The 15,660-nt window shown below is 32.7% G+C and overlaps 1 protein-coding gene across 1 annotated transcript in view; it reads right to left on the bottom strand.

The window, feature by feature from the left end:
* Window positions 1–14,969, bottom strand: part of ATRX (P-loop containing nucleoside triphosphate hydrolases superfamily protein) — a 35,008-nt gene extending 20,039 nt beyond the window's left edge. Inside the window, exons 1-13 of the mRNA XM_085676251.1 lie at window positions 14,629–14,969; window positions 13,318–13,442; window positions 13,123–13,185; window positions 11,063–11,158; window positions 10,894–10,986; window positions 7,118–7,308; window positions 6,803–7,043; window positions 5,966–6,079; window positions 3,316–3,399; window positions 2,479–3,045; window positions 1,733–2,064; window positions 314–404; window positions 21–236 (exon numbers count right to left, since the gene is read on the bottom strand). Coding sequence (XP_085532377.1) covers window positions 21–236; window positions 314–404; window positions 1,733–2,064; window positions 2,479–3,045; window positions 3,316–3,399; window positions 5,966–6,079; window positions 6,803–7,043; window positions 7,118–7,308; window positions 10,894–10,986; window positions 11,063–11,158; window positions 13,123–13,185; window positions 13,318–13,440 — 2,211 coding nt within the window. The 5' untranslated portion in view covers window positions 13,441–13,442; window positions 14,629–14,969. The remainder of the gene's footprint in view (window positions 1–20; window positions 237–313; window positions 405–1,732; window positions 2,065–2,478; window positions 3,046–3,315; window positions 3,400–5,965; window positions 6,080–6,802; window positions 7,044–7,117; window positions 7,309–10,893; window positions 10,987–11,062; window positions 11,159–13,122; window positions 13,186–13,317; window positions 13,443–14,628) is intronic.
* Between the last annotated feature and the right edge of the window lie 691 nt (window positions 14,970–15,660).

The raw sequence follows: 15,660 nt of genomic DNA, 5'->3' as shown, positions 1-15,660 counted from the left end.
AATCATAAAACGTAAAAAACCTGATGCGCCTTCAGTTTAGCTGAAATGCTAGGAGGAATTCTAACAGCTTCTTCACCTTTCTCCCTCACAACATTCACTATGTAACCTGCTAGAGCATCACCAAGAACTTCAACACTTGCACCTTCTGATAAATTCCCATTACATCCATCGGGGCTCATCTCAATTGACGAAGCAGAAAACTGTCCTCTCAAAGACTTCAGGCGTTCCTGACGTTCCTACAAAAGTGAGGATGATAATGAACAATTTAGCCAACAAAACAAGTTTTCAACGAAACAAAATTCACAAAACTCACCTTTTCGATTGCTATTTTCCTTTTTGTCTCTTCTCCTAATTCAGCATCATCAAGTATCCTACGAATCTTCTTTTTGGGTCTTCGCTTGGAGCTGTAAAAAAATATAAGATCCGATAATGAACATCTGGGCAGTTAAAAAAAGGGAAACTGTTGTTGACAACTAGTATAAAGTTAGAATAGCACCCAAAAAAATGTATCCATATGATTTCATATCAAATAAGACTTTTAGGAGTCTACAATGAATAACTTAATTGGTACTTAAACCATGAGGCTCTACCACCTACTAGACAGGTCTTTTTGATTGAGTTCTCCTCTTGTGCTACAGTTCCAACAATTGCCTTAATTTAATAGAATGAATAACTTAATGTGGTACTTAAACCATGAGGCTCTACCACCTACTAGACAGGTCTTTTGATTGGGTTCTCCTCTTGTACTACATTCCCAACAATTGCCAATTTCATTAATAGGTGGACAATGAAATGCTATCTAAAAGTCGGATAAAGGAGCAATACTGAATACTGTTGTTGTGACAGGAGCAATTAAATGAAAAATGGCTATCATTCGGTAAATGTTGATAATGTTATAGTGAATATAGTGTATAGGCTTTAATGTTAGTATGACAAGTTGCAGGTATCTTAGCACTACCTCAGTTATGACAACTGCTGAGTTTATAACTTCGGACTCACAACAACCGTCAGTCTGTTAGAGCTAGCAATCTGTATTACACACTATAAATACTCTACTTGTAGTCAGATTGAAAAGAATGGAATAACAATAGTTCAGTCTATTCTATATGTTCTCTATCTATAAATTTTACATAGTGAAAACCATCTTGAGAATGCGCTCCTAAAGTGAGGGGCAACGTTAGGAATCCCATATTGAATAGAATAAAAAACCTAATATGGTACTTTAAGTCATGAGATTTCCCCATCTAATGGACAAGTCTTTCAAAGTTGCTCTCCTCTTATGCTTAAGTCTCTAAGAGAAGCTACATGAATAGTTAGAAGGAATGACAGAATATCCAAGATGAAGAAACAATGAAAATAATAATATTCCACAGAAACAAATTAAGCCATCAAATAAATTTTCCAAGTGAGACATACATTCCAGAAAACAAAATAGTTAAATATTTTTCAACCCACCTTCATTGTCTTAATCATCGTAAGAACACATTAATACAAGAATGTTCAAAAGAAAAATGTATGTACAGATGTAAGAATCATTAACCCTTAGCGAATACCACTCATTCCTGAGCCTACACTATAAATTGTCAATAGATACTACGAATAATAATAAAAATATATGTGTGTGATGCTGGAGGAAGTGAAGTCTTATGCAGCACAGAAAGACAATCAGCAATATCATTTATCAAGCCATAGCAAGTGCAGTCAATTAATTAAGCTGCAACAATGACTTCACCTCATTGTAACATTAATCTGTGCATCTGAATCATCTGAGTCATCTGAATTATCTGAATCGTCTGAATCATCTGAATCACTACTAGAACTAGAAACTACTATACTAGCAGACCCCACAGCTTTCTCTAGTTGCAAGGACAGTCTTTGCAAAAGGTTTGGATGACAACAACAACAATGCCAGCTAGTGGCCTGAGTTTCAGAAACCAATTCTACACCAATATTCTTCTTTAAACACTTGGTGCAGAATAAAATATTGCATAATTTACAACTAACTAATCCACTGTTTCCTCCACACCATGTACAATAACCCTCCGAACAATCTTGTCTCAGATCCTGTGACAAGTAAGCATTAAAATTGAGTGAGTCTCCTGTAAGAATATAGAAATATTAACTACAGACTGAGATGCTGCAGAGATTGGTGAGGGAAATGCCTCGCGTTAATGTTTAATGAAGCACATTACTTTGAACAACAGGATTTATTCATGTTGCTTAAAAATAGCTTTTAAGTCCCCCAAAGCAAACAAAGACAGAATGGTTTACCGATATGCACAATAAAAATAGATACTTGCAACAAATGGGGTGACCAAAACAATATGGCTTCCAACTGAAAAAAACCTTTACTGAATTTTATTAACATTAAAGTCTATTTTACTGATATTAAAACAGGAATGGGCAATTATGCACCAAAGATTCCTCAGAAATCTAATACAATTTCAAAGCAAAACATTATTAGATTTAGACTAGTACCTTTTCATGTGCCTTTTCTTTCAATAAGCGATTGCAATCTCCACAAGTAATTACTTTCAAGAGAGGGTGTGGATGCACTTCAAGAGCCACTTTATCACAAACTGTGCACAAAAATTTTTCATCCAGACACTCTGAAGGAAGAGAACCAGTACCATTCTTACCTAATTCATCTTTTACTTGTTGAGTAATGCAATCTAATTTCTCCTTAGTGACCCCTGCTTCATCATCACTATCAATAACAACAAGCCGAGATTTTTTATTTTCAGCATCAAGCTCACCACTGCTTACACGTTTGATTCCTCTCTGTTCAATAACACCGTCCACTGACGATTTGGGTGGATCTGACAAGCCATCACTACTTGTAAGCTTTTCTTTGTCAAGATGATGACTGGCATCAAAACCTTTAATATTATCAGTCTCGATAAGAACACATGTATCATTGCCATTGTCAGAGACTATTTTCCCATTATAATTAGTTCCTTCTTTTGCATCAGGGTCTAAATGATCAGCATATGAAGGCTTCTGTGTAGGGCTGTCTGTCAACTGGATAGGTGTGCTCATTTCTTCCTGAATTACAATTCGAATTAGTTACAAGATATAACAACAGCAAAGGAATAGAACCGAATTAAAATCATTAAAGATGCCACCACCCAATTATGAATACAAAGAAGCACAGTTTACTTATCCCATACACAAAAATCATTAATTTCAGTAAATTATACCAAAAAGGCCCATTTAAGTTCAAAATCTAAAAAATTGCATCCATAAGAAAAATAAATAGAAATAGTGTCAAACAGTTTCAAATAAAAAAAGGATAATGAAGTTATAAAAACTCGCCTGTTTACTTATCTTTTTATGCCTCCTATGTTTCAAACGGATTTGAAGTTTCTTATCAACAATTGCATCATCTTCTTCTTTGACCTGTAAAAGAAAGTGTACAAAAAAAAAATAATCAACTTCCTAAACACAGGCAAGAATATATCATCATGAAGAAGAAAATATATAGATATGCATAACATTGATTAATATGGAATACCCCTACATGCACTGATGTATAATAAACTAGTTTGCTATATGCTAACATATCAGTTTGTGTTTGTGTTCATCTATTTACAGTAAGCATAATTATTCAAAAGGCCAGATGTCAAACACCAAGACTAATTTGACAATTAAGATATGACTGCAAGAATGAACGCTAATTTGCCAGTCACATAATCATATCGTAGTTATCAATCACACATAGCAGAGCATAGCAGTGACACCAAACACAATAAAACAAGATTAAGAGTTCAGAACACAGAAAAGAATTGCATATACTATAATTTGTAACACATAAATGGTAAAAAAGAACTCAATTCAGAACAAAGGCCTTTCAGAGTTCAGAACATAGAAAATAATGGAATGTGAGTATCAACACTGAAAAATACTTAAAGAGATGGCTAGATGCTGAACACAGTACAGAGAAGTATGGGAGGAAAATAGTGTCCATTTAGCATTTGTCAGCATTATGAAAAGGAGGAGGGCAAAAATATAGATTTTGAAATATATTACTCTAGCATTGCCACTCGAAAACAGACCACTATTCAAATAATTTTGAATCACATAGTCACTCTGTACCTCTATTGTCATAGTGCCTCTATTGCGTGAAATCAATAATTCAATAACTGAGTCATAGGCTCATTCCATGAAGATAATTTTGAGAACACAAGGAGGACATGAAACAAGGATAAGAATAGGCACTTTATTCATAGACAACTATATTAAGAAAGCAGAGAATTAAAGATTGTAATAAGTGATAGTAAGGTTAAAAAATGGAACCATAATTACTTGCCTGAAACAGGACCGAATAAACCAAAAAAACAAAGATTTATACAGAAATCAACTATAACGAGTTCATTCCAAATTGGAAATATTAAGAAGAAAAAAGGCTGTTAATTAAGTACCAAGTTCAAAAGAACTCAAGACAACCAAAAAACAAAACCAAAGAGTCTAAATTCATTAAAAAAACCTCAAATTGAAATATTCACAAAACAATTTAAGAAAAGAAAGAGAAAAAAAAAAGTTAAACAATACAATGGCATCTAAGTCAATTACCATAGTTGAATTTTTCTGCTCTTCAAATACACAAAAATATACAGATGCATTGTTATAAAAATCATGAGCCAAGTAGTAAACTACAAGGTTACGTTCTTAGATCCATGAAACGAATTAATTTGTTTTCAAGTTTGGTTTTGAGTAAGCTCGCGTGGACTAAAGCATACTTACTCAAACTCATGTAAAATCGCAAATTCAGAGGCAGTTCTGTGAGTTCAGTTCAGCTCTTGCCATTTGGGCCTCCATTTTGTGTGTCGTTTTCATGGTTCTTCCTAATCTGTTCCATAGATGTCAATGGCAAGATAGTGGAGGTGTAGAGTACAACAGCACAGCTACGCTTTTAAAGAACGTGTTGAGCCACGCCGCAAATCACTCCGAAAGGCAATCTCTGTTAGGAAAACTTCACTTGCGGCGCTGGCCAACAGAGAACTAGTGGGTCGGGTCCTAACTGGGTTAGGGTGTGTTTTACTCTTTTTTCAGTTTATTGGGGCACAAGTAAAATCTTATTTCAGTCCAAAATTTCTGATGGGTTTACTGGACCAATAAAACATGTGAACTTGTTGATCAAGAACTGTTATTAACTATATAATTATTAAAAATATTATAAATTATAGAAGATGAATGATAAAGAGTACAACAGTATCAAAAACACAAATAAAATTTAAAATCATAACATGTAGTATAAATAATAACTAAATAAAGCATAATATATGATATAAAAATTAAAAATATGATAAACTAAATAATGTAATGGTTTTGCTCCTTCAACTTCCGAGTGTAATGAATTTAGATATTATAATTCGCCAGCTTTACTACGAAATTAGAACATTGACTAACTATGTCATTTATTGATATTTTAATATTTTTCATATTAAGAATTAAAACCTTTTCATCCAAATATATGATTAGTAATATATTAGGTACAATGGAGACGAATCCCACTTTGCAACAAATGAAGGAAAATAGAAAAGTCTTGTAAAACAAACATCTTAGTTTCAGAATCAACTATTACTGATGAACAAGAAGTACTAAACAGTCATTTTGTTTCTTGAAAATATTCTGCATTTACCACTACAATTTAATCTCTCATTTACATAATTATACTAGTTAGTTCTTAAATTATTCAAACATGGTTCATGTCATCATTCATTAAAACTCAAAACTGATACCAAGATAACAAAACATAACATGTTTGCACAATTTAAAGACTAATAAATTTCGCCAAAAACGTAACTTTAGGAAACAAATATTTTTTTAAAAGCTCTCAAAGGAGGCTAACAAGAAAAAGATCATTTCCTCTAAATTAGTTAATCCCAATACACACTAAATCAAACATTTACATGGACCATCATCCCATCTTACTCAATAAATAAATAATGAATTGTTAACTAACCTTTTTAAATTGTCTCCTTTGCTCATCAGAAAGATCTAATTCTCTTTCATTTGCAATGGCAGCTGCAATAAATGGATCCATAGAATTGCCATCAACATCATCAATCTCCTCAACCTAAAGAACAAAAGGTAATTAACATGCTCTATGAAACAGCTGCTATAATGTTTAAAATAATGTAAAGGCGAATGATAAATTCATCGAAAAGATACAAAAAATTCCAGACCAAATACCAAAAATCTTAACCAATTTTCTACATACAGAATAAAAACCGTACAAACACGACTAAAGAATATTCATGAATCATCAAGCAACAATTCACCAATCGTAGGAGTCATGCACACAAGGTCAACGCCATATAATTTAGAAAAATTAACAAACCGAATTTAAACTAGTAGCAGGGAAAGAAAAGGTAGCACATGCAAAATTGTACATTGTATAGGTAACTCAGTAAAACTTAACAAACGATGTTTTATGAAACATGAGGTCCGAGGAACTGCTAATGTAATCTTTCATTGGATAAAATAGCATTGCTAATATTACCCCAGCCATTTCCTGAAATTTATTTATATATGTATTTGTACAGCTATATATATATATATATATATATATATATATATATATATATATATATATATATATATATATATTGCAAATCATCAAGAATTCAAATTCGGGGGATCTCAAGTTCAGGGGGTAAGGGGAAGTGAATGATAAATTGAAAAATCACTAATATCAGCTAGCTCAGTAATTATTCCTTCTTCCCCTTTGATTTTTTTTGACATATATATGCAATAACAATACAAAAGCATTAAGCAAAATCAAAACTATATTTTCCACCTCATCAACTCCAGGAAATTTCAGTCCCATCAAGGCTGCTTGCTGTGGAGTGCTGGCCAAATAAACAGAAGCCCAGTGCTTACTGCCAAATGTAGCATCAATGCCGCTCCCATCAGAAACTATTTTATTGAACATATCCCAATCACCCTCAGCTTCATTTTTCACTGGCTCCTGGGTTTCATCACAAAGTTTTTTTTGGAGAAAGCCACTAGCACCCTCTTCCAGTAATTTACCATGTCGCCTGAATCAACACCCAAAACCTATAAGAGAACATATTTCATTGTTTCCAGATACAATACCATACAAAAACCATACCTTCTAACAGGTCTGTTTACTTGTAGATGCTTCTCCGCATCAGCAATTGACTCAGCAATTTCTGAAGTTGCAACAGAGCCAACCCAGTGATTCCTCTTTTTCCAAGCTTCAGTGGAGCAAACATTAGGAGCTTCTTTTTCAATCAACTTATAAAGGCTAGGAAGTTCAATTCCAGCCCCATCAAGTTGTTCCTGCACAATATCATATCAATCAATAGAAGAAAAACACATACATTTCAAAAGAGGCAGAATTTACTCCAAGAAAATTCTAACAACCAAACAAAAATATAAGCAACTTGGAATGTTAGAATCTAGCACATTTACAAATGAAACAAAAGTAAGAGAAAAGAAAAGCACACATGCAGGAAAACCAAGGGCAACTTCAAATGCAAGCAACCTAAGGGCAACTTCAATGGGAGCAACTCACATGAGTTGCTTCCCACATTGAAAAAGGTAAAAATGTGGATCTCACGGTGCCACATCATTCTTAAGCAACTCATACTCAATTTTGCTCTAATAGAAGAAATGTGAAGGAACTCCAAGCAACTCATTAATGTCGTATTCTTTTTACTCTCTTTTTGTTATCTGACTATCACTGCTCTCTTTCCCATGTCCCAAGATATTATTTTATTAAGACCAACAGTTGCTTAGTGAAGCATGGTCAAATTCTTTGTTAGATAACTTATAATGTCAACTCATATTCCTCCAGTGGAAAGTTGCTTCAAGCAACTGGCACTTTATGCAAGCATCTTTTGTTGAAGATGTTCTTAATAGGGTGAATGAAAAGTATGTAATAGAGACTGAGGAAGGAAGTGAACCAAAATTGAATACAAGTGATAAGTTAATGGTTCATAGTGGCACAATGTCAAGAGCACAAGTGAAGAGTCATAAAAAGGCAATTATAACCTAATTGCTAATTGCTCATGGCGCCAACTTGAGTTTATGAGAGAAATTGGGAAAGGATTTTTTGTCCTGAATGTGTTTGAGTTTTTTTTCCACACACTATAATGGGCTGCTTTTACTTTAGATCACTACAAAGAACTTCATCAATGCAAAATAATTTACAAGAGAATAATTAAGATCGCCAAGATTATCAATATCAATTGTTTACATAAACTTGTGGAGGTTCCAAAAAATCATAAGAATCTACTTGATTTAAGAAAGGAGTTAAATATGTTTTTAATCTCTCAACTTTTAGTGAAAATTAGAATTAGTTCATCTTTAAAACTTTGGCCCAATTCAGTCTCCTAACTTTAAAAATGCATGAATTTAGTCATTTTAACCAAATTTTGTTAAGTTTATTTGATATTTCAAACGTGTTTCTCAACTAACATTGAAGCAGAAATGTGTCAACCGGTGTAAACAACTCATATACTATCATAAAACGCATTTAAAACGTCAAATAAACTTAACAAAATTTGGCTAAAAGAACTAAATTCATGCATTTCTAAAGATGAAAGACTAAATTAATCCAAAGTTTCAAAGAGGGACTAATTATAATTTTTATTAAAAGTTAAGAGACAAAAAACATATTTAACTACTAAAAAATAATAAAATACCAACAAAAAATAATACTTTAATATTTTAATTTCATAATAAAGCAAAATAGTAAGCTATTCTATCTCAATACAATTGATACATTACACTCAAAATTGAAGTAAGAACACTAAATTATTTAGTTTATTATATTTTAATTTTTACTTTTAGTATCATATATTTTTTTAGTTTATAATTTTTATTTAGTTATTGTAATGTATACTTTACATCGTATACTTTAATTATTTTTATATTTTAATATCATTATATTCTTTTTCTTCTGCAAATTATTATATTATATATTATATATAATACACGGCTAACAAGTAAACAATTCATTTAGTCTTTTTCTTTTTGTTTACCACAAACAAATATATTGAACTCAAATAAGATACCAAGTCATTATGACACAACCCTAATTAAGTAAAGGCCCAATAAATATAAAAAGAGAAAATATATCACATAGACCCTAATTATGACCCGACCCACCACCACTTTCCTACTTTCCATCACCACAAGTGCAGCTTAACCTGACAGAACAACACTGCTTCTTCGTTTCTTATATTAGGTTCCACATGAAATAATTGCAGAAACCACAAAATCCACATTCTGCAATACAATTATGCATAGTCTTGACTGTTGATGGCATGCAACGCAACTGGTTTGCAAGAGTGAGCGTATTTCTACTCCTCATGGCTGCGATTGTATTCCACACTTAAGTATCAATTTGGAGGAGATGACTAAGAACCACAAAATCAACATCCAGAAAAAGATTCAACCAAACTCATAATTGTCACTGAACTCATGAGTTTGCAAGTCCACACAACACAAGCTTACTCAAACAAGTTTGGAGATGAGTAAAGCAGCTTCATGGAAAAAACATTAACTCATGAGTTTATGAATTCGCTTTTGATTTTCATAGTCATAACTGCACTACTCCTTCATATGCATTATATGTGGCTACATATATTTCATGTATTTAGGCTACTTAAAATAAACACTAAAAAAGCTTTTATCCCCTAAAATATTCCTATTTCAACCAGCCTACCTGAATGAACGTTTCAGAAATAAAAGAAGCCTTTTGGGTGATTAAAAAGTGCCACAGAGCTTAATATCCAGTTGGCATACATATAGATACTTCAGGTTTAATAAGACCTAAATCAGGCTTGTAATAGTTAAGGTATAATTTTGTAAGTTGTCATGAATTCAATGCTAGTTAAAAGATACATATATTGGCGATGTACTTAACACCCAATTGTATTTGACCATTTTGAGTTTTTATATGGTGGGAAGAACGTTGACTTTGGAGTTGATCATTATTTTGAATAGGACAATTCAATTTATCTTCTCCATAGGTCGAAGAATACTTTCTTCCAAGGAATTGTACAATCATCTAATGAACAATATAAAGATTTAAGTTCAAATTCTTGGAAAATTCCACTCCATAGAAATGAGTTGTCAATATTCCCACGTGCTTGAAGTTTTAAGATGTTTGATTCACAGGTAGACACACGACATTGGGTTAAAAAGTTTTGCTCATGGATAGTCAGACATGGAATTCAACATGTGGTTTGCTTCCATCTCTTCTTTTCACTCATATAGAGATGTTATTTCCACAATTACAACTTGCATTGCAATTAACCACAGGAAGCAACAAGCCGTTATGGAGATGAATAAATTTCAGCATGTATTATTATGTCAATTAATATCAATTACAAGCCAGAAAAGGTGAGAACAAAATCATAGACTTCTATAAGTAACAAGGTTACAAAATCATACCACACTGCTGAATCATCCAAAATATTGAACTTATTCATACTCCCATTCAAAACATGATATTTTATACTTAAAACTATGAAGCCAAGGTAGTCACTGCCATTTTTAAAACTCTCAAGCACCAGCCCACCCCCAGCTCAAATGAAAGATGAGTAAATGCAAGGTTTAAGTTCACAGTTCGATCTGTCACCAGTGATCTGGGTAATTTCAAATCAAGACATACGTAAATGAAGTTCAGTGTGAACAAATTTATGAGGGTTGTTATTTTACTTTCTAAATATCATAGCAAAAAGAAATATATAGCAAGATCTACATCAATATCAGAGACATCAGACTAGAAAATAATACAGCTGAGAAAATTTTTAAGGTATTGATATTAACAAAATTTGATAACATAACAGCACAAATCGAAAAGCAAATATTACCAAGCAAAATATGTACTGAAAACCAAAGATAAAATCGAACCAGTAAGTGGGCACTTTCGGTTTCAAGGTCATCCAGAACAGCTTCCCATTCTTCTTTAAAAGTAGCCATCTCATCATCAACAGCAGTTTCCAACTACAGACAAGGCACAGAAATCATAAGTAAAAGATACAGAAAGATAAAAACAATCAGGGCAACGAGAAAAACCAACATCATCCCCTTGAAGACTTTGCTTGAGTTCTTGTCTAACTTCACTCTCTACTTTAGAAAGAGACTCCTCTTCAAGAGCTTCTTGCGCCTCTGCAGCCTAAAAAAGATGTTATAACTTCCATTGTTGACATGAAATTGTATGTGTTCGTTCATGTATGATATGATACAGAGTCATCTTATGATACAAGTCGATGGTACTGAAATGTAACAAATCATAGGAATTGCAAAATGTATGATTCTAAAGATTCCATGAATGATAACTATGATGCCAATATAAAAATTGGTTTGAGAGAGGTAACAAGGTGGAATATATAGATTTGCAAGAAATTCTTAAAGTTCGTGACCAAGTACAGGCTCAATTTATTGTCTCAAAACAAAATTACTGTCATCAATTTTTTTCAAAGATTGCACGGGAGAATTGCACCAAACTGTTGCTGAAATTGGTTTGAGAGAGGTAACAAGGTGGAATATATAGATTTGTAGCATAGGTCACCAGATGCTGTTCATGCTCAGTTGCTTAAGAGAGAAATTTGGCACCTCAAGTGAAGGTGAATTGGTGGAGTCAGATCAGAAACAATTGATTAAGCTTCTAATGTTCTGGACGCCATAAATAGTGAGACAAAGAGAATCTGAGAAAGTATTTGAGAAAATAAAGTTGATTTTGTATACACTTAGTGTGTTTGATCTCCCGTTGAGTTCTCCAGAATACAATAATCAGTTAAAAATTATTTTAGGTAAATTTCACGAGTTTAATTTCATGTTGAGAAATTAATAATGGATCGAAAATTTATTCTAAATTGAACCAACTTTATGTAGCGTACGTTGGATAAACCTATTATGTTTTACTACTAACTTGCTTTTATAAAAAAAAAACATAAATCACATCACTTCAAATTCAATTTTAATGAAAATCAAACTCATTCAAAACTAATTTTGAAAACTCTCATCAAAACACACTTGGAGTTTAAAATCTCCTTTACTTAGAGCTTGTTCAGCACGTCACTGACTGACAGTTGCAGCCACTGTTGACCGACATCCTAAGAGAATACTAACTAATTAGGAATATACTATATGACAATGAAACATGTGAGAACTGTATATACTCTACCACAGCCAGAATTGAATCTGATGCAATAAATAGAATGGCCAGAAATTTCTCAGAGTGAGAACTTCGCTGTTTTTTTCTTAGGAGTGAAGAGTTGGAGAAACTGAACTAAAGTAATGTGATAAAAAACAATGTAGGTTCACAGGAAACTATGTCTGCAGGCATGGGATTGCTGGAAATCACACCAGAAACAAGAAACTGTTTCTGATCTAAACCAAAAATCATAAAAATAACCCAAAAAATATATTCACCTTGTACAAAATTGGAAAAAAGGGGGAATATTTCAATGTGACATATTTGTAGAAATGGCCAGCTTTTTTCCATGATATATGCTATGCTATGGCGGTGAAACTCCCACGATGCAAAAATGAAACACTATTGGTACAAAGGAAGCTGTCAGAGGCTCCAATGAACCACTATAGCAGCACTATTATCTAATACAGGTAACCCTGGCAAATTACATGCATGTTGTGGTACTTGTTCCTATATTTAGAATCACTTGGATAGTAATGTCAGCTGACAAAAAAATCAAACTCTAGCCTAACAATCAATGGTTGACTACTCTAATGTTATAATATTTAGTGAAGATAAATAAATGTAATCAACTTAAGATATTTAACATATTTAAAAAGTAAAAGCCCAGTAGATAATTCCAGAGGAGTTATGCTAATTTGATTAATTAGTCATAAATTTGATAATAGAAATATTAGTTTTGTAATTTCCATAAACAATTAAATAAACTAAAAAAGTACAATAAGTAGACAGTTATTAAGAAGTAGTAAATATATTAAAATTAAATTGTAATTAAAAAAACATAAGGTCAAAATACGATTTAGAATGTGGAATAATACCAGATAAGAGATTATGAAAGGCTAAAATAGTATGTGTTAGTGTGTGTGGTGATGTGCGGTACCTATCTAGCACATTGCATGCTTGTGTCCGTATAATTAGAGTACCTTACTCTCAACTTCTAACAATTCAGAAATAAGATCTTGGATTTCCTCTTCTGTTAACGGCTCCTACATGATACACATAAAAATGGAAATAAAGTACACTAAAGTTTATATCAGAAAAGCAAATATAGACAGCTACGGTTTTAAGAGCATAAAAAAACTCATCACTAAGTGAAAGAAAATATCTTCACCACAGACCTCAAGATGCACTCCATCATCTATTTCGGGAACCAAAGATTCCTCGTCATCTGAATCGTCATTGAAAGAATCACTGGAAGCACTCTCAATATCCACCACTTCATCCTCAGTTTTTACCTCCATCTCTAGCAACGGTTACATCGTGAGGACAAACAAACATACAAGACAGCACATTAAATAAGATGAACTGTATATGGAACTTGTAACTGTACAACTTCCTCAGACAAGACAAAGAGGCCACCGAAATTGTGGAGGAAAAGCACAACAGTGGCAAATAACAGAACAACTTACAGCATTCAATTCAAAAATATGTTAAATTAATAATTTAATAATTCCATTTCCAAAGATAATATTTTCTCTTTTTATGATAGTTAGGCCAGATAAATTAACCCAGTTGCTTTTTAATCCATTATTTCAAATACCTAAATCTTTGAAAAGGTGAAGGCAAAAGTCACTGATAACCATCAAATTCACGAGCGACAACTATACCATATGCCTTATTGACACATAGAAAGCCTAATTTCATTTACTGATTTTTATTTACATATACTGAAAACAGAAAAACTATGTTCCCACAAAACTATGCCAGTGCTGGACTACCACCTACAGGAGCTTTCAAATAGAATCTAAACTACATCTGCCCAAGTCATCTATCCCCCAATGCCTACAGCCCCAGAAAAAAAAAATCCAAATTAATAGAAGACGCTTTATGAAAAAATAAAAGAACCAATATTGTTTGGTTAACTGTGTGTTTAGCAACAACATCCAAATCATCTTATTCCTCTAACTTCCTACCATTCGTCATGAATATGGAAAACCATCAAGCGTCATTCAAATTCTAAGATAGGAAGCATAAACGTGAACTCACTATCACGAAAAAGACAGACTGCCACGTTCTAATAAATATCCCCACCCTGATTTCAAGAATTAACGTCAATGTTCTACACTATATCCGAACAATTGACTTGCCGTTACACAAAATCTGCCTCGAAAAAGAAATAAAACCCTGTCAAAATGAGTTAAAGTACCCTCAAGTGTCAAATAAACGGTCAAACCCTAGGGTAATCATAAGATTTTCTCTTTGCAGATGAAGAGGTTACGTACACGTGAAAAAGTTCTGTTCATCTACAATTTCACTCTAATGTCAAACAACAACGGGTCTGCTGTTCGGACTAAATCCTAAACCTAATTAAGTAAAGCAAAAAGTTAACTATGAAACAATCAACAGAACCCTCATTTGTACAATGCAATTTATTTATCAATTGATTAAATACAAATATCCTGAATCACGCTAAAAACAAAGCGTAGTACCTTAATCGTGGAAACAGAGGTAAGCAGGGATGTAGTTGCAACAGATGGCTTCTAGATCTCTACGTTTGCATTGAATATGAGAGAGAGACCGAGAGAAAGGGAATTAGGTAGGAACCTCCTCCAAGAATCAAGATGATTCGATCTTCCTTCAGAATAAGGGCACAGAAATGAAAAGGTTCATATATGAGTCGGGTATAGTGTGTGTTCTTACAAGTTACACTGTTTCGATGTTTGGGGCGAAATTTGAAGAGGCAACGTGACGCGCCGTGAATTGAAAGGAGGGAGAAGGAGAGAAAAGATACAAAAATAAAAAATGGTTCCCTTTTAAAAGCTTTGTGTTTTCTTTACTCGAAATGAAACCAGCAGCGACTCGATCCATTCACAGGTCGTAGATATTTTTTTTTCCCTATTTTTTTCCTATGCTTAAATCTGATTATTGCTGATAAAAAAATACTTATATCTGCTTGTTAATTTTTCTTAACTCTTTTTTTTAGAAATACAAATTTGTAATAAACTTCTTTTTATGAATTTAACGGTTATATTATACATAAATGTTCAGGTACAAATTATAATTAATTAAAATAATCACCGTATATACATCAATAAATGTATTATTTTAGAATTACCCTACAATACTATTCTATTTTTTGAATGAAAAAGAACAGTAAATAAAATAATTAATGTGATGTGAGGGGAAAAACAATAATACTATGAGTTATAAACATGAAGTAATTGTTGAGATCTAGCCCGAAAATTAAAAAAAAAAATTATGTACACAGATAAACTAATAATTTATAAATAGAATTTAATTTTATCTAATTCCATATTCAATCCAAATATTTGTCATGTGCACGTAGATGAGAGACATGACAAAATCTTTGACATTTGAAACATAAATTTAGAAGTTTTATTATGATAGAAGAGAATTGACATGGAAGTCGCTCATCTCCAAACCTGGGCAAATATAAGTCCTAAAGATTCAAACAAGAGGGAGTTTTCTTAATCACCCTTGCAGCAAAAACGGAATTTTCT

The sequence above is a fragment of the Vigna unguiculata genome, chromosome 7, assembly GCF_037176805.1.
Source record: "Vigna unguiculata cultivar grain cowpea cultivar isolate G323 ecotype 2 chromosome 7, ASM3717680v1, whole genome shotgun sequence".
NCBI lineage: Eukaryota > Viridiplantae > Streptophyta > Magnoliopsida > Fabales > Fabaceae > Vigna > Vigna unguiculata.
The sequence above is the reverse complement of the archived record's forward strand: the minus strand, read 5'-3'. Positions and strand labels throughout refer to the sequence as shown.